At 38.2% G+C, this 20049-nt stretch overlaps 1 protein-coding gene across 6 annotated transcripts in view; it reads right to left on the reverse strand.

Annotated features, from left to right (window-relative positions):
* LOC131536815 (caskin-2) overlaps nucleotides 1-20049 on the reverse strand; it is a 55595-nt gene that overhangs the window by 27313 nt on the left and 8233 nt on the right. For 4 of the 6 annotated variants that reach the window (XM_058769953.1, XM_058769950.1, XM_058769949.1 and 1 more), the window contains exon 3: nucleotides 2962-3013. In XM_058769953.1, coding sequence (XP_058625936.1) covers nucleotides 2962-3013 — 52 coding nt within the window. Of the gene's footprint in view, nucleotides 1-2961; nucleotides 3014-9061; nucleotides 11070-20049 lie in introns of those variants that run through there. The other 2 variants (XM_058769952.1, XM_058769951.1) reach the window with 2 other exon arrangements.

The raw sequence follows: 20049 nt of genomic DNA on the forward strand, positions 1-20049 counted from the left end.
TGCAAGTTGCTTTGTTTTCATATTTATTCACTGACACCTCTCCTATCACTCTGTTGACAGAAATTGGGAGTAAGGTGCTCGAGGCACTTCCTTCAGCCTGACGCTTAATAATTTCACTTATGGTGTGAAAGGGCATATACAGTGGCCAAAAATATAACTTTTGGGTTTTTAAAAAATAAATCCAGCAAGGCCAGCCCAAGTGACAAAAAAGTAATGTGAAAGTAACGTAATGCATTACTTTCCATAAAAAGTAACTAAGTAATGCAATTAGTTACTTTTCATGGTGTACCGCAATGTTGTAATGCATTACTTTCAAAAGTAACTTTCCATATATATATAGTAACATTTTTATTTCGACCAAAAAAAATCTCATTGCGATAATGCCTCTACAGATGGTTTACTTTTTCCTTTTTATGTAATTCTGTTATTTTCTATTTAGATTCTAATTACTGCAAATTTGACTACATAGAAAAATACTGCAATTGCAACATGTGTTTAATCAGCATAAATAAAAATATTATTTAATAAAAATACTAACAAATTTTTAAAATTGTATTTAAAAATGTATTTATTTTACAATACAGTCTTGAAAATTGTTTGAGAAAGGTTCTTAATTGTAATGAGATATCCTTGTATAAATACATTTTTATGTATAACATTATTTATATAAAATATTTTTTCTTTTGATTTTGGAGAGTACTGTATGACCCAAATATGTTGCATATTTCATAAGATTCAGATTGCAGACAGCCTGAAGCCTCTGCCTACACACGGGTGAGTCTATGTACTTCATTCCCATTAATAAGTGCTACAGGTCTCTGCATGATTGTGTTACATACACTCTGAGTGACTAGCCTACATCCTTTTGCCCCTTTTCCTGTTTTCCTCTTCTGTCAGTAAATTTCCATTAACTAGAAATGTTATATAACAAAACCCGGTCAGTAGATACCATGGCAACTTAACAAAACAAAATAAAACAACGTGACTGATGCATCTTGTTCAAACTAAGAGTGCACCGCTTTAAAGACCTGAGACGTCAGCCAATCTAACCCTAATAAGAGTCTAATAAGAGTCTAGTCTAATCTAATAAGAGTTTATCTTGAATATTTTTTGTTATCTATTTATAGTGCTTTAATGCCATATAGTGGCAGATTTGTTCACACCAGCCGTATATGAAAGCACAAATCAGCACTCAACAACTCCCATAAATCTTCATCCATCATTCCCTGTTTTCCTCTTGCCTTTCCCATCCGGCCTCAATAATAGCTGTTCGGTGCTTTGTAAACACTCCTATCTAATTCGTTACGGTCCTTATCCACGAATGGCCATCTCTGACCCCTCGACTAGCCCACCCCCCTTTCTCTTCTTTATGACAGAGAGGTGGGGGGCGACCCAAAAACAAGCACCTAAATGTCACCATAGTCTCAACTTTAATATATGAGGTCAATGTACCATTTTACAGCCCTGTGAGAGGCCCATCTTATCTCAAAGACACTGTTGACATAGCATGTTTTAATGGACTATGTGAACAACCGATAGTGGTCAGTTTAAGACGAGACACAGGTAACGCATCTGGCTCAAAGGATTCAGTCTTATAAACACTGCTTTTAAGGCTAATAGCTTGTAGCGCACTTAGTGTGTACATGAAGTTGGCCAAGCATGATCATTTCAGCAAAGACTGATGAGTTATTTCAGGGCATCTGGGGAAATTTGCACATTAAAATTTTAGAAAGCTTACATGAACGTACACAACTTAACAGAGAGTGTTCAGAAAGATACAGAATGGCCACACAATTCAATATAATAAAGCCAAGGGAAAAATTGATCATAGACACGAAACCTTATTATGAAAGGTTTACAGAGGGGTGCAATTCAGAGGTTTGACTAAGAAGTTAGAGGTGTGTGGAGAGGACATTTACAGCAATTTAGCATAAGACGGTGTGCTGACTCGGATGTCTCTGTGATTCAACAACTTGCAAAAGCTTTCCTGTAAATTTCAAAACGAATCAAAGCGGGATGATAAATCACACAGGAAGTCAACAAGCTTGCACATGGTCATACTGACAATCTCAAGTGACAGGACGAGGATGTGATGCTGTCAGTGGAGAGAACATGAGCAGCTCATTTGTACTCCCTTTCAAAATTTTGGAGTCACTATTTATTTATTTATTATTTTAAAAGAAATGAATACTTTTATGAAGCAAGGATACATTAATTTGATCAAAAGTGACCGTAAAGACAATGTTATAATGTTTCAATGTTTCAAGTAAATGCTGTTCTTTTGTAGTTTATATTTTGTGGAAACCTTTACAAAATAAAGGTATTAGAAATTATGGTCACACTTTATTTTAAGGTCCAATTCTTGCTATTACCAAACCATTAACTACAACTTTTTTCTCAATAAACTCTTAATTTTCTGCTTATTAATAGTTAGTAAGGTAGTTGTTAAGTTTAGGTGTTGGGTAGGATTAGGGATGTAGAATATGCTCATGCAGAATAAGCACTAATAAACAGCCAATGTATTAATAGGCATGCGAATTATATTTTGTTATTTTTTGGACCATTAATCATTAAGAACTCATTGAACATTTCTTTGCATGCAAAATTATGTATTTTCAGATTATTTTATAAGGAATGTCTCATCCATTGGTGAGCAGGTGTGTTATGAATACACTCCAAGACATACTATCTGCCGTGTTGGCATTGTCTTTTGACCCCAATGGTCATTAAACTATGATATACTAGCAATACTACCGGTACACTGATGTGTCATTAAGCAAGAAACCTGTAGTTCTCTGGCAGCTTTTCTAGTTAGATGACTTCTCAGTTCTTGTGACCTTACGGGAAAGTGTTGACTGGCTTGGACACTTCACAATGTCTGTGTTTTGACTAGATTATTATGTTATTATGTTATTGACCTGATTTCTTATGAGATTCACCCACAACACAACAATGACTCACCCATCTGGATCCTGATAGTTGATGTTAAGCCTCTTTGTGGAGCCCAGTAACTCTATGACACAAGAGAAAGAACACAGAACACAAGCGTCAGCTTCACATGAAGACAATCAAGATGCTAGGGCTTATATATATATATATATATATCAAGTATATAAAGCCATAGTGGTTTAGATCTAATGGCAAACTGATGTCTAGAAACAAGAGCGCCAATGCACTGTAATAAAGACCTTTCATTAATTGGCCTGGCTGATATTTCAACTATCACCATTTACATCACAGCAGCATGGCTGTCAACCTCAACCGATTCAGTATGAATTCCCTTCTCCAGCTTCTCTGTTGTACTAAAGGCTCATGGCTGATGTGTCACATGAAGCAAATGAGAGGGTTGTTTGTTCATTCACTGGACGCTGTGGAATGTGTCTATATAACCCTGTGAGGTTACAGTGCTCTCGAATAAACTCTCATCAGCATGTATGAACCATCAGGTCCCACTGGCATATTCACTTAAATTGCACAACGACCTGTAAGAGGGGTCTGAAGTGTATGTAGCCCTTGCTAGGTAGTGTTGGGTGGTTGCTATGGAAAATGCCACCAGCAGGGCAGAAATGACGAACTGCTCAATTTAACTTTCAGGTTAAAGTTTTGAGTCGCTGCTAGGCAGTTTACATTGGTCTTTCCCATGAGAGCCCCAGAGGGAGTCTGGGATCCAGACTGATGAGAAGGTCTGAGGACCTCTGGAGATTCCTGTTAGCTTACTAGGAGATACAGGACTAAATAGCACTGACTCTTCCTGTGAACAACAAAGGGCACTTCATTGACCTCTGACCCCTTCCTGACCTCACTACTAGCCAGCTCAGGGGGTGTTAAACTGGCAGGAGGATGGAAAATAATAGACCATTCAATAGTGATCTATGGGTCTTTGATCTTCAGCAATTGTGGCCCTCAAGGGAGACAATTCTGCCACTGCAAAACATGGACAGTGTCTCAAGACCATTAGCCAATACTTCAAAACCCAGATACAATAAACTGTTAGCTTCATCTGTTAAAAGGAAGACATCTCAGTGTGGCATGTTTCACAGTACATGTAAATGCTTTTGTAAAATATATTTGTGCAATTTTTGACAAATTATTTATTCAAAAAACATGTAAAAACATTTATTCCCCTCAAGTTTCGCATCAAAATTTTGGATTCTACCATGGGGGATTTGTTATAATAATATTCTGAAGCAATTTGCAATTTCACAATAAATACATAAGCATTGAGATGAATACTGTCAGAAGATACAAAAATATGCTACATCGCCCATCTTACTTGTGGCCTAAATTCTATTCAATGCTACATGATAATATTATGTTTCATTATTCAATCTACATGTTCTGTTTTAGACCAGCTACCATTTTGTATTTCCAGAATCTTTCCCAGTAATGACAAAACAATTTAACCAGACCACAGGAACGCCAGAGAAACCCACAGTGTCTGCCTAAAGGTGAATCAGTGTTTGTATTCCCAGTTCGGCGAGGTCAGAGTTCAAGACAGTGGGGGCATTGGGGTAGAATGGGACCTAAAACGCAGACACTGGATACACCCACGATGTGGAGTCACAGTGACGATCCATCGCCTTTCCTTATTATGAAGCTGTCACAGCAATGTGTGACCAAAACACAAAAAAAACCTTTGAAGTGAAGCTCTATAACCTCAATCCACAGGAGAAGTTAATTGACATGGTCTCAATAGACCCTAGTTACCTGCCATACGTAATGAGAAGCTTTGAAGTAAAGCAAGGGCTCTTCCTTAAAGACGGAAAACCTTGGGAAATAAACGATTTTGGTTAAGATTGTGACAAATTTCTGAGTTTTTTGACCATTTCATTAAAAAAAAACCTACTAAAACAAGTCATTTGTTTGTGAACCTGATTACACTGGGCGTACTAAAAAAAAATACACCCTCTTTGACGTTCATGTGCAAAACGTTTATTCAAGTTATTTTTAATGCAGTTTATGAGCAAGAAAAAGCACCTCCTCTTTGGTTACCACACTGGTAAGACTGAAAATAACTACTTATTTTTTTATACTAAAACTGGCTGGCATAAAGCAGAACGGGTTTTCCACCACAAGAATGCATTTGGCTGTTTTTGTTCAACTCTACATAATCAAGGATTTCGTTGAACTGTAAAGCCGACTTCAGGTTTCTGCTCGTTTCTGTGGAGTGAAGCTTGTAAACTTGAGAGTCTTTTAAAAAAAAGAAAGAAAGAAAACACTAAATTTAGGCAACCACTGCTTATATCAAAAGTACACAATTATATGTTCAACTACAAAAGAGCAGCCAACGCCTTTCACTACTATAACTGACAATGAGTTGGAGCCAAGCTGTAAACATACACACCCAAAGGAAAAGCAAGGCTCATGATTTTACCCTACCCCTGGTGGTGGAGTCACACAGATTGTGCTCCATCTGAAATGAGCCATAAGCACTGCCATATTAAAATATGACACTTCCAAAAAGCTTTGTTGCAAGGTAGTCGAACCAAAACTGCTACGGACTCCCTATAGGACACTTAAATTCTAGACTGAGCTGTATATAATCTGAAACATGCAGACAGGATTATAAATGAGAACCTTGTGACTGATGAGTTGCGCAGGTAACATAGCGGTTAAAGATATAAGTTGGTAACCCAAGCGTCTGTTTTATGTCTAATTTTGGTCCATTACTTGAAAAAAGTGGTATTGGTTTGACTACATGTGTTGTCTTACTGGAAGTCATTGTAATAAACCACTATTTATGATAAAATTGGCATCTATGCATGGCAATATTTTTGGAAACTGAGGTATAGCTTGCACACCTTACAAAACAATCACTTTTTTGTCAAAGTTGCTATATGAAACAAAGTTGACCTTGTAGTTTTTTTAAGATTTATTTTTTGGCATTTTTGCCTTTTCTTTTAGTAGAATAGTGAATAACAAAGCAAAGTGGGAGAGAGAGAGGGGGCGGGATTGGAAAAAGGTCCACGAGTCGGGATTCAAACTTGGGACACCCATAACGCAATGGCCCTATGGGGGGCTGACAACTTCTTGTAGTTTAATGTATGGCCGAAATCTCATCAAAACATTATGGCAGCTGTAGGAAAGGCCATCTCACCTTTCAAGAGCCAGTGCTGCTCCTGGAGGGCCACTCTAGCCCCAGTTAAACACACCTGAACCTCTAGGAACTTTGAGGTGGGAGTGTTTGGAAATGTTGGAAATGAACTCTGCAGGACATTGGTCCTGTAAACCCCTGTCCTATTGGTAAATCTATAACTGTGTTTTTTCTTCCAGAAAACGCAAGTGCAATGGATAGACCGAATGGATTTGGAAAACCATTTTGGAGAATCCTATATTTCCCTATTCAAGAAGCTGTGCTTGCATTCACAGCAACTGTATCCTACAGACTGTCATCAAGTGTGGCTTTGATCCTTGAGCTGAATGTTTGATGTTTGATTTCTATACATCAGCTCCTTCCTGCGCACCAAACCACCCTGAGCAGTCATGACCACTGAAACAATGGGCTTAATGACTGACAACCTTCCTCTTCGGTAATGACTACTCAAGAAAGTTCTTGATTAAACAGAAGGAAGGCAGGGGTGGACTGCTTAGCATCTGTGGCCGTCTCAAATGTTTGAGAACTGACGATTTTTTGCAGAAAGCCAGAGGTGGCAGATTCCAGGAAGTTCACAGTTCCATTCCAGTCCTCTTGACCTGACAATGGAACGCCTGCAGTGCGGGGAGATTACATTTGGAGAAAGAGAAACACACTTCTCCTGGTCCTCTTATCGGCTGTGTAAATGAAGCTGGCGACAGCTCCCACTCTGGATTTTGTACCATATCAGAGCTGGGAAACTGAGAGTCTCGCTCACAAAACTAGGCTCTTTCAGAGACCTGCTCTGCTAATACACTGGAGCAAGGAAATGCCCTAAATCTCAAAAACCAAGTACACTACTTGGGTAAAAGTATGTGAACTGAACAATTTTAGCTACAGTAGGCAAATTCCTGCAGCCATGTTCCAACATATGTTAATTGAAATGCTCAACAAGAACATAAATGTGGGGTTTGGGTGCACATTTGCACACATTTTGGCTGTGTACTTAGCACTTGCTGGATTATGTCATAGGAAGCATGAGATCATAGGAAGCAGGAATTAGGCTTTCTCTAAAGAGTCCTAGACTGTGCTTTAGGTAACATCCATGTCCTGTCATCAAGACTTCCTCCAGCACTTCATTGAACATCTGGGCTCTTTTCCACATCTAGAGACTGAAATCTTAGACTCTGATCAGAGCAAACGCACCATCCCTATCCAACTCTTTCTTTTAACCAGTCTCAGGTTACGTAATGACACCAAATTCCAAACCATCTTCATCGTTTTGCTCATCTCTCTGGCTCTTCACATGGATTTGTAAAGCGCACAGTGTCCACAGCGAGAGACAGGGTGGCGCAGCGCACTTCTGCTCCAGCAGGCAAAGACAAACCCATCTCACCCACCTACCATGTCTTTGGTGGTCTTCTTTGTTTACACGTTGTTTTCTGCATGGAAGAATGCACTTCCCTTTGTGAGCCACTTTTCCGGTTTGTGCCATCCCAAACCAGAGGCGAGGGGGGTTGGGACTCCACACAGATGGAGGGATTGTTCGAGTGGGGACGGAGGGTGCAAAAGCAAGTGTGACCCTTGGAGAGATTAGGTGGGGGGTCTGTTGACACAGACCCCATCGAGAGCAGCCAGGCTTTCAAGGACTTAGGATAGGCCCCTTATTGCACTTCCTTCCCTAGACCATTGTTCCAAAAAGTAGGATCACTTAGACTATTGTGTTCGTTCGGTCCTCCCCAGTAAAACACTTCCAGGTCTCCAAGCAGAGGGTGAGAAGATCTCCTGGTGAGGTCATTCAAAAAACGCTTTTGCTCCTAGTGGTTAGTACATGTGCTGTGGTACTTTATCGAGGGCTTGGATTGTTCTATGGATGTTCCCTGTGTCAACTTGGGGAAGTTTGATCTGATTCTGTAAAACAGCTTGTTTGTCTCATCACTCATGAATGTCTCTGCACTCCATTTTATATGCTTTAAAATGTAGATAAATAATTAAATATAATTATTTGTTATGTTTATTTAGTGAAAAACTGTGAAAAACAATATTTATAACCATATCTTTACTGTATTGAACTTTTTAACATCTAACCTACTTGGCAAAAATGGCTTTTATTTCAAAATGAAGATTCCTCTCATATGCACCCAAGAAAGAAAGGGAAAAATATTAAACACAAAGATTAAAAATGTACAAATATGTTAAAAAGAACCCTGTAATTTTGCTACACGCTAACTTCAGCAGTTCCCATGAGATGATTATTGAAGCAAAATGGGCAAAACGATGCCTGTGAACAGAGATAAAGGTGAACAACTGGCCCAGCTCACAGTGATTGTTGTTTAGGAGAGATGGCAGACCTTTCACACACTTAAAGCTCTCCACACTGGAATGCAGAGACTCACGTAGGCCTGTTCTCAAAACCCCTGATGAAGCCCTGATAACAGGGACGTCAGGACGTCTCTGTGAGAGATAAAGCCAGTCTTTATCTGTGTAATATCTGTCTTTCCAGTATTGTAGGTCATAAACATTGCATGTTATAATCAAACCTCCAGACTGCAACTAAAATGGTTGCAAATGCGACAAGAAAAACAAATATATGCGACCATAATTTAAAAGCTAGTCGCCAATGGTGACAGTCAGGAAAACTTGTGTCTACACGTTATTTTGTCAGATCTGATAATTAGTTGTTTGTTTGTTAGTTCCAGTGTTTCCTGTAGCACTACCGTAACCCTAAACCCAGTGTTTTGGTCACCCCTAGATGACACTTTTTCTAAACCGCCATCTATTTAGCACTATTCTGTAATTTGCCAACTACAAAAAAGTAATTTGGACAATAAAATGTTTTATTTTACGAGGCAAGGGCTCATTTTTCTTGAATCTGGAGCCTTGGGAATGTCAACAGTGACGCCTGGGAAGAATCAGGGCTCAGCGTATGATTGAGGGAGGTACGGAAGATAGATTAGAATTGAGTTTAAAGAGAGGCAGGATACGTACAGAGTTCATGCTGCCCCGCTGCTGAGGTTTGGGATGCCCTTGCCTGCTCGGGGTTAAGCATCACAGCGTGTAAATAAATAATCATTGCAGATGGGCCCAGAGGAGCGTGTGGTCACACGTGCAGCCAACTCAAACACGCCACAGAGCACACGTATCAGAGTTCTCTGAAAAAAGTCAAAAAAGGCTAAAGTTCTTATTAAAAACGGGACAGAAAGTTCACGCTAGGGGCTACTACTTACCATTGGTTAGTTTAAGGGGCGTTTCCTCTGAGGAGGCAAGGGAGGCAGTGCCTTCTCAAAAAATGGATGAGAAAATAATCCACAGTACAAAAATAAAACAACACAAATATTACGAAATATGACATTAAAAAACATAAATCATTTGCTTTTTCTAAAATGACACTGTCGACCAGCAGTGAAAGTTACAGAGGGAAGCGTGTTTCTCTTGCCTCCCCAAATAATGTGCATACTTGATATGATGTTTAAGAAAAACTTTAAATAAATTTTGTCCGTTTCTGCCCAAAGAGACTTAAAAGAGTTAACCCTTAAATGCATGAATGTTTCACCATTACATACTCGGGTCTTTAGCGACCCGGACCTATATATCCAACACGGATAAATATCTAACTGCTGCAATAGCAAAAAAGTCTCTTGATATTTTAAGAACAATTACAAAAGAATAAAATAAAGCATATTTCATTACTTTTTAGAACTTAGAAGGGTTCAATTTGAGCAGATGATTTTACCATCGCTGTCATCGTCAGAGTGCACTTCCACAGTACATCCAGCATCTGGCTCATATTCACGATCTCAACCATATTCTCAAAACTATCGTTTTCAATTACTTCAAAATCGCTGGCAGCTTTTTCACCACATCCACCATCAAATGACAGTGACACTTATATTTCATTGAGAACAGTATTGATGTCTACCTTTAAAACATGAAGAAGGTAAAGGGTAGTGAATGACGTCCTGGGTCGCTAAAGACCCGAGGCATGCATTTAAGGGTTAAAAATCACAAAATAATACAAGGCACTGAATGTGGAAAGTTAATCTATTCACTAGATTAATGAGGACAAGAGCAAACATTCATTTTGAATTAGGGTCATTTCATCCACTGCAGAAGAGGAGATCAGTACAGGGCTGTGACATCCCTAAAAGGGTCAGTAAATTTAAGATGGAGTTGATCTCAGTGGTCAGAGGGCAAAGGTTGAGCACAAGATTAGATTTAACACCAAAGCCCTATAGGAAACAACAACTTCCAATGGCTTTTGTGGGAGAGTGTTCAAACTCATTCCATGCTGGCAAACCAATGCTAAAACAAACAAATCAAATGACCGTTGGCCTTTTTCAACACAATGTAAAAGTTCAAGTGAAAAAGCGCTGTGTTCCTGCAGTGTTCTCAAAGTCCGGCATAATCATTGACTTCTCAGTGAAGCCTCTCACATTATTACAAACTTCCAAATGCCAAAGTAATTTACGATGATTCAATTTGTTTTCAAGCTCAGGCCGTTCTGTGTTAGATAAAATGCACAGCTGCAGCATCCAATTTCACCAAAAGCCATACTTGAGATCTAGTCCTGAATGCAGAAAGGAAAGTAACAGAATTCACATTCAGCCACGCCTTCAACTTTAAACACAAGGCTGCATTTTTTAAATGGCAGCAAGTCACAAAACGTTTCAAAGAGCGCTGCCATTCTATAGAGAGATTGTGGCTGACTGTCGCTGCCAAGGCCTGGATCTGAAGCCTCTGGAAGGCTATGCATATCCAAACCAAACACATTCCATGTTTTTATGTCCTGAAGAAACCAATCCTGGTTTCCCTTTAAAGTCGGATAAAAAAAATGATCTCTGGAGACGGAGGAAGCCAATCCCGTGCTAATAAATCAGTAATGGAAGTCCGCTGGTGTGCGAACTGTCTGTATGACAGATTTCCCAGCTCCGGGTGTCTGTCGTGTCAGCGGAGTCGTGCCGTCACAGGGCCAGCGGTGAAGTTAATGGACACGTCTGAGACTGTGCTGTGGTCAGGCTGTGTCACAGAGGACAGAGCGGAGCACGAGACACGCTTTCATCTCCGTGCCAAATGACGGGGTCCAGCAGCTGCGGGGCCGGCCGCAGGGGAGAGCAGAGAGTTGGCCCCGAGACTCACAAGAGAGCAAAACATTTTTTTTTTCTGGTTAAACAACCATAAATTCACTGATGGGCAGGTCCTCTGAGAATATGTACATGCTGAAAGCAGATTTTCAAAGAACTAGAATGGTAGTCATTCATAAAGTTCTACACATTCCCCGCCCCTTGCGTTTGTATTAAATATGTTCTCTAATTTGATTGTGCACCTACCAATAAAGCTTATTCAGACGCACATTCAGGGATGTATTTTATGTTGAGTGTTCACAATATTCTTGAGTATGTGTAGTCGAGAACAGAACAGCAAGGAGCACACGCAGACTACAGTATATATTTAATCAATTAAAGGGATAATTCACCCATAAATGAAAATACTGTCATCAATTACTCACCCTCCCATCATTCCAAACCCCAACTATATTGAATATGGTCAACACCAGCTTAACTGTACTTGACGTGCGAAGAAAAAAAAAAAAAAAACTCATTGGCACTTGTGGAAACTCAAACATGTTCGCATAGCATTTGAGAACAAACCATATTGGTTCTTGCACGTCAAACAAGCATGTTGAAGCTTCCGTTTACCATATTTGATGTGCCCTATGTATGTACACTTATGTTTATATGTTTATATGTTTATAAGACTTAACTCAATCTGTCCAGTGTATGAAGTTATTGTGTCATTTCAGAGGCCTTGGATTAAATTGTTTAATTTATATGGATTACTTTTACAAAGTCTTAATAAACTTTTTGAGGAAAGATTTGGTGTAATGGATTTTCAGATGAAATTAAAAATATCTTCATGTGTGTTTTGAACATGACATCAAGTTTTATGGGTTTGGAACAACATGATAGAATGGAGAAAATATAAGACTGCGGAACTGGAAGGAAACTTATGTTGTTCCAAACCCATAAGACCTTTGTTCATCTTTAGAACACAAAGTAAGATATTTTTGACCCTGAATAGACAGCAAGGGCACTACCACATTCAAGACCCAGAAAGGTAGTAAGACATCAGTGGTTCAACCTTCATTTTATGAAGCCTTGAGAACACTTTTTGTGCGTAAAGAAAACAAAAATAAAGACTTTATTCAACAATTTCTTATTTTCAAATGGAACCACTTGTGGCACATGGATTATTTTAATGATGTTCTTACTACCTTTCTGGGCCTTGATTGTGGTAGTACCCTTGCTGCCTATGCAGGGCCAGAAAGCTCTCGGATTTCATCAAAAATATCTTAATTTGTGTTCCAAAGATGAACAAAGGTCTTACGTGTTTGGAATGACATGAGGGTAGGGCTGTGCGATATGACGATATATATCGGATGGACGAAATAAAAAGTCTATCGTTTCATATCATGTTCTACCGTTTATTTTCGTTCTGTCTGCCATTCATATTAATCATAGCACATTGCTAGAAAATCTCTCACTGCTCTTGACTAAATCACTTTTGTAACTTTAATAAGAAGAAATAATAATAGTAAAAAAAATTATATAGATAGAATCTATACATAATACACGTGTTAATTATATCTATCATAGATAGATATAATTAACACAGTGAAGACTAATTCATTTACACAATGTATGTAGCATTTCTTATTTACTGTAGTTTGTGTCCTATTGCTTGCAATTAGTTTCTTATACTTATTTCATCACTGACAGTTTATTTATTTTCAGTGAGCTTGAGCTTTTTTTTTGTTTAGTTTTTTTGTCTATTTTTAGGCTTGTATTAGTTTGATATTGACATTGGTGACAAGGATTATGAAAATTATATGGTATCAAAGATTTGAATATCATAAAAAACTTTTTAAAAGAAAAAAATTATTATATCGTGATATATATCGTTATCGTGATATAAAATTAGTCATATCGTGATATAAGATTTTGGTCATATCGCCCACCCCTACATGAGGGTGAGTAATTAATGGCAGAATTTTCATTTTTGGTTGAACTATCCCTTTAATCCAGGTATTGGATTGGTGCGTCACTTCCAGAAATTGACAATTACATAAAAAAAAAAAAATGAATGACTTAAACCGCTGTCAGTTCATTTAACACAGTGTACCATGGTTAAATCCATTAGGCAGATTTTCCCCAAAAATCAGCATGGAAAAAGTGGAAAATAGTCCACAGATTTTGTCTGGGGCTGCTGATGAGGTGTTTCTGCACATTTCAGAAGAGTAGACCCATAACATTTGATGAAAAAATACTGTAGCACTGAGTAAAGGAAATTTTATTGCCATTCCAAATTAGGAAAAAAAACTTCTCAACTGCTTCATGACAAGAGGTCGCTTTAATTATATGTGTGCAAGAGCTCAAAAACTACAATTTGATGAGTAAAGTGCAAACAGGTTATGAAGCTAGTAATAAAACAAACCATAGCTTTAAAGTGCAGCCTGTCAAGACGGAGAAAAATAAGAGGCTGTCATTTTAAATTACGTGAAAGGGTTACAGCTGCTTTGCTGAACCAACACTTTAGATAAGGATGTTGAATACGGAATTTTAGAAGGGCTGAACTTTGCTTTCATTAATATTTGTAATAGCACAAACCACCATCCAGATCACAGGTGCAAGGTTGTGCCAGTGCCCACAAGGGGAATGCATTTCAACTAGGATTAAAACAAGCGGTAATTTCCTCCTGCCACTTCCTATTATGTCTCAAGAACAACAACAGGAGAGGGGAAGATTATTCAACAAGAGGGAAACATCTGTTTCAGCCATGGGTTTTTCCACTACAACCAGCACATAAGAAATATTACGTCGGTGGCACGTGAGAATAACCTGAAAATAGCACTTCAAATTAAGTAACTGATCTTGAATCTGCAACATGTATTGCGTTTATATACAGAAAACAACTAATCTAGAATCAGTTTCCGACTATGAAGCAATGAAGTGAAATAATTAATCTTCAACTGGCTGGAGCTTCATTGAGCTTATGTCAAGAACTGTGGTATTTCAGAAGGAGATGTGCAATGCAATCCCTCAAATTTCTGCCAGTAGTTAATAACACAGTTATCGTTTTGAAATTTCTCTTACATCCACTGTCAGGCTTTGAAACCCACCGTTTTAGGGTTAATAAGGTGGAATGCAAAACAAGATGATAGCAGAGGCTATTTAACATGCAAATGATCCGTGCTCTTAAGGTGGGTGTGTGTGATACACATGGACAAGGCAAATAGTCAAAGCTCCAGTGTTGAGCGTCAGTAAAACTACAGCAGGCCTGTTTCTGTGCGACTTCTCTCAATCCAGCATTAACAGTCTGTTGACTCAGCAGAACATCCATTTTGTCATTTCAGCACAGGGGACCACACTGATGATGATTATAATGTAGGAAGAGACCAAGAACTGCTGACAGTGTGACACATGATGATGTGGAGGTGGTTTATAAGCATGCTTTGACAGTAGTCATTAAGCTAACACTTTTATCCAACTTGACTATTACTGGTTTAGTCCTCCAGGAGTAACCTGGGTTAAGGTGTCTTCAACAAGGGTGTAATGATGATAGCTTATCATGATTTAAAATAAAAAAACTTCCAGTTATCAGAGTTTTGGCTACTATTGTGACATTTTCATGACAAATAAGCACATTTTCAGCTAAGTTAAAATCCTTGTTTCTATTAACCGCAACACAAAAAAGCTATTCAAATTATTATAAAGATACTGTGTTTATTATCTGTACATTTAAACTTCATTTAATGTATTCATTTTTATTATTACAAAAAAACATTGTATTTTCTTCTTTCTTTTGAGCTCTTTTGGGTTAAAATACTTTTGTAATACTTTCTTGGCCAAAAGAAGTCATTTTTTTTAGAATGCATACATCAGCTTAAACTGTTATTCAACACCACACACACACACACACACACACACACACACACACAGGAACATGCTACACATTTTGTTCTCAGGATGAAAAGGAAATTCACACCCCATGCTTTGTTCAGCTAAAGCCTTTTTCCTCCTATCCCAAACTTTCATCGGTTTCCCCAGAATCCACTCCCACTGAGCTCACGTGCTGCTGGCATGTGATTGACCGTATCCGTCTGAGATACGTAGGCGCTGCAGGAGATAAGGTGACAGATTAACAGCACCAGCAATGCCTAGAGCTGTTCTCCTGCCGCATCTGTGCTTTGGCTCAAGTCCGTTCATCACCATTTGAAAAGAGCTGGAGCGTTTCCATTTCTCCCGTTAAGACACTTTAAAGAGCCCATAAAAACAAAATTAGTGTTTTGTGGCTTTAAGTCCACATCTATTAGCTTTGAGGTCAGCTCTATGCTAGAGGGATTTTTGGAAGTTCAAATAACAAACTCTTTTAGGAAATCAGGCCAAACATACAGAGCTTGTTTGAAGGGGTTTTCACATATTTTTGCTGAATAAAAATATACTATATTAAAATGAGAGGAATTAAATAGCATTTCAAAATATAATTTTATACTAAGCATCACTAGATAGTTGGAATTTATAACGTTAGTCTTAATGAGAATATTTAACCAAATGTCATATTTTATAAAGTTATGATAAATATTAGAATGCGATTGTGCATATCACTAGAAAAACAATGTTAAATGGTCATTTAAAAAAAACTAGACATAGAATTTAATGCAGTGAATAGTTTCTCAATGCTTCCCGTTACTTTTAAGTAATTGAGTTTATTATTTCAGTTCACTCACCAGTAAAGCTGTAAATACAATGTGACAAAAAGATTTATGTTATAGTGTCATGCAAGAACACTACTCAATGGGAAAAGCTTTTGAAAACAGCTACTGTCACAATAATCAAACAATATCACAAGAGGGACGTTTTTTGACTATTAGCATGGCTTAAACACTGAATGAATAGGTTGAGTAAATGATTCAATGATTCAACGATTTAGGTCTTAAGAGAGAGGAAACGGCTGAAAGAGAAAACGCATATGTAACAGTATATTGAATCCGGACTTTGGTCTTAAAGGGGAAGCTGTCCAATGTTCGTTCTGTCTGCCATTCATATTAATCATAGCACATTGCTAGAAAATCTCTCACTGCTCTTGACTAAATCACTTTTGTAACTTTAATAAGAAGAAATAATAATAGTAAAAAAAATTATATAGATAGAATCTATACATAATACACGTGTTAATTATATCTATCATAGATAGATTCAACTCACTTATAAAGAACAGTAGGTGTAATAAAGGTCACTGGTTGCTGTTGTGAAAAGTCTCATGCTGCGTCCCAGTTCGCCTACTTATACTATGCCCTAAAAGTATGTACTCTTTTTGTGAAGAAAAAGTACATACTTTTAAGTATATAGCAGAATAGTAGGCAAGCTTTGGGACATACTACTTTGTCATAACTGCGTCTTTAAAGGACGCTCTGTTGCTTAGTTACATGCATTCTGTCACGGTTTAAACTGCCCTGTTAAACAAGTTAACAAAATTCACATTTCGTTTAATTTAATTTCCTACCGTATTGAAGAAAAGTGAAGAGGCACTTTGCCAGTCGTGGATCTATCATGCTGAGAACTCTCTTCATATGTTTGCATAATGATGCATTTAAAAGTTAATGACTAAACGTATCATTATAAAAGTTGCTGCAGATGAAACATAACGCGCATAATATTAAATAAATATTTTTAATCAGGTTAGACATTGATTATTTATCGCTCAAACCCCTTTCCCTGCCTGTCTGTCAATCTCGCATATCCGCCATGTTTGTAGTTTTTAAACACTTTTTATGCGTGTTTGTAGTTCTAATTGAATTCTCGTCCACCGCATAATGTGTTGTGGGCAATATCAGCCGTTAAGAGTGTGCATCGATCTGCACTTCGAATTTTAATCTCAAGTAGTAGACCACCCGGGAATCTTTGGCATATGCTTTTCAACATAATTTGGGACATACTAATTCTATTTTCGAATACTATTCAGGATGGATAGTATGCGAATTGGGGCGCAGCATCAGTGCTGTTGGAATGTTACATCAGAACTCTTGGAACTCTCAGTCTCAACCAATCAAATTTGAGGACTAGAACAAACTTCAGAATAACAAAATAAATACACTCATGTTTATTTTTGTAGTTACTCTCCAATCACGTTATTGCCATTATCGCGTCATATTACAGTTAATTATACCGGCATCTGTCAATGATAAAACATATTGGTCTCTACTAGAACATACTGCACAGCACAGTGCACTAGTATTGTGTTGTAAAGTTCACAGCCCCATCCTCTGCAGCTCCATGGCTGTCTCAACACAGAACGTCTTGCAGTACCTGTTGAACGCATTCATTCAAACTCCATTAGAGGACACAGAGAGCGCTGTGGGGCGTACATTCCCTCTAGCTGACATCATCTCTCCTATTCTTGTGCATTTTTTCCCTCTCATTCAAAGTTCGGAGTGTTATGTCGCAGCTTGGACAATGGTTGGCACGCTGAGAGGAGGAGGAATGCCAGAGAAATATCTGTGAAATACTATTAAGCTCCAGCTCAAGGCAGCTGCGGCTCATAAGTCACTGCATACAGTCTTCTGAGGTAACATTGACCCTTTTCCCACATGTACTACCAGAATCTGCTCCTGCATTCCTGTGTGGAAGAGAAACGTGGCGTAGTCACGCACAGCAATACTCGTATGCGGCAGGGCTCAGGCATTAATTGACTGCAGTGTTATGGAGCTCTGCTGGGGTCTTACTTAAGAGCTGTGTGCACTTATAGTAACTTCCCATTCCTAAATACAGCCAAAAAAGCAGACGAGCTGTTTGTGCATGTAAGCTACACTACAGCAAAGCGGAGCTTGAGGCACACACTGTTCTCTGGTTTATTCAGCATTATTCTGGCCTCAGGCAAGGCTGCAGTTCTCTTCCCGAGTATAAGTCATCTGTGTCAGGAAGATAACGTTTGTATACTCATTCAGAGGCAGAAAATAATTGCAGTAATCTCAAAGCTTATCTGTGACATGCCAAAGACCGCATCTGTGTGTCTGATGGACACAACAAATGCAGGATAAAGAGATAAGACCCGACAGAAAATAAACAGTGTGTGCGTCAAATACACACAAACAGGATGATTTTCAGCCATTCAGCAATTCAAATTGTAAATTGTTTTTACTGTATTGGTGTGCATAAGGGACTTCTTCCAAGAACAAAGAAAAAAAATCTTACCAACTTCAATTTTTGAATGGTATAGATAGATGTTTCCATTTTTAACATGCATCTAAATGGCTGTTTGGTTCAAATGATCACAGATAGATAATTCAGGTGATAATAGGCGCATCATATAGGGATATTTTCTCATCTTCTGAACAGCTCCTGACATGCTCTCAAGATGTTTCTCTTTAGCGAACCAATTAAACATTTAGCAGGCAAGTGGCAGACTCGACAGACAACTGCCGTACAGAGACAGAATTTCACAGTCTGTCAAAAGAAGTTTCAGCACGTCCCCTTCAATATACGGCCCCCTACCAAAATGAGAAAATCTCATTAGTTTCCCCTGCTGCCATTAGTCGTGGTGGGGGATGCTTGATATTAAGGAGCATCCCATAAACATGCAGTTAAACCACTAACTAATGAATGAAAAACCACTACAGTGGCTCTTTCAGAGGATCAAGTGAAATCATCTGTGACTCTGATGTAGAGCGCCGTCATTACAAACTGAGAAACCACTACTGGCTCTTTGACACCCATACAAACGTGCGCCCCATCTGGTGGGAATGATCAAAACCACATTCATTGAAATGAGTATTAAACAAGAGAAAACACTGATGGGGAACTTGATGAATTGTCTGGATGCACCAAGGTGCTGGAGGTTAGCAGTGGGTGGTATGACCAAGATCTTATTTTGTAATAAAACTGAGGAAATTAAAAAGACAATTGGGTTATATATTAAATAAGCATGAGGTAATGGCTATTTTTGGATAATCCAGTGAATTAAATACATCACAATGGCAGTTTATCTCTGGAACAAAGATAAACATGCTTTGTGTCGGCCACAATGTGCTTTGTGAGTGCCAAGAGCAAGAAACCAAAGAAGTTCAAGAAACATTCAGAACCCTAACTCTCAAACTATAAAGACTGTAAATGATGCTTCTGCTGTTGTTTACGCATTTACACAATTGTTGATTATTGTTACGCATATTGCTGAGCCTGTGTAGTTCATTTCACAGTTGTATTTATGTCACGATAAACAATTGTAGTACAGTGTTGGAACTTCATCTAATACACACAAGTGTTCAAAAGTAGTAGTAGTAGTATCCACCTTATTCCTAAACACGGAAATAAGCCTATGGGCGAGAAGTCTGGTTCATTAGCCGCTATAGGGAAATAATGAGAAGAATAACAACGTGCAGTAAACAGTAAAACTGTTTGCATTACAAACCAATGTGTTCATAATGAAGATAATACACTAAAATAATAGGATAAAAGACACACCAATTTGCAGTATCAAGCAGCAAAGCCAGCGGTTTTGTACAGCTAAAAATAGCTGGAAGCAAATGAAACCGGAAGCAAGACCCATAAAATTGACAAATGCCCATTTTTACGTGAGGAATAAGGTGGATAGGGACCAATTCTCAATATTAACTAGTTGCTTATTAGCATGCCTTTTATTATCATATTGGCTGTGTATTAGTACTTATAAAGCACATATTCTGCATGACCATTTTCTACGTCCTACCCAATACCTAAACAACCTTACTAACCATTAATAAGCAGCAAATTAGGAGTTTATTGAAGCAAAAGTTGTAGTTAATGGTTTGTTAACGGTGAGAATTGGACCTTAAAATAAAGTGTGACCCTAGGATTTTTTTAAATGTTTTTGAAGTCAGCAAGAATGATCACCAAAGCTGTATTCATTTGATTAAAAATACAGTAAATATAGAAATATTTAAAAAT

This window comes from Onychostoma macrolepis, chromosome 03 (assembly GCF_012432095.1).
Source record: "Onychostoma macrolepis isolate SWU-2019 chromosome 03, ASM1243209v1, whole genome shotgun sequence".
Lineage (NCBI taxonomy): Eukaryota > Metazoa > Chordata > Actinopteri > Cypriniformes > Cyprinidae > Onychostoma > Onychostoma macrolepis.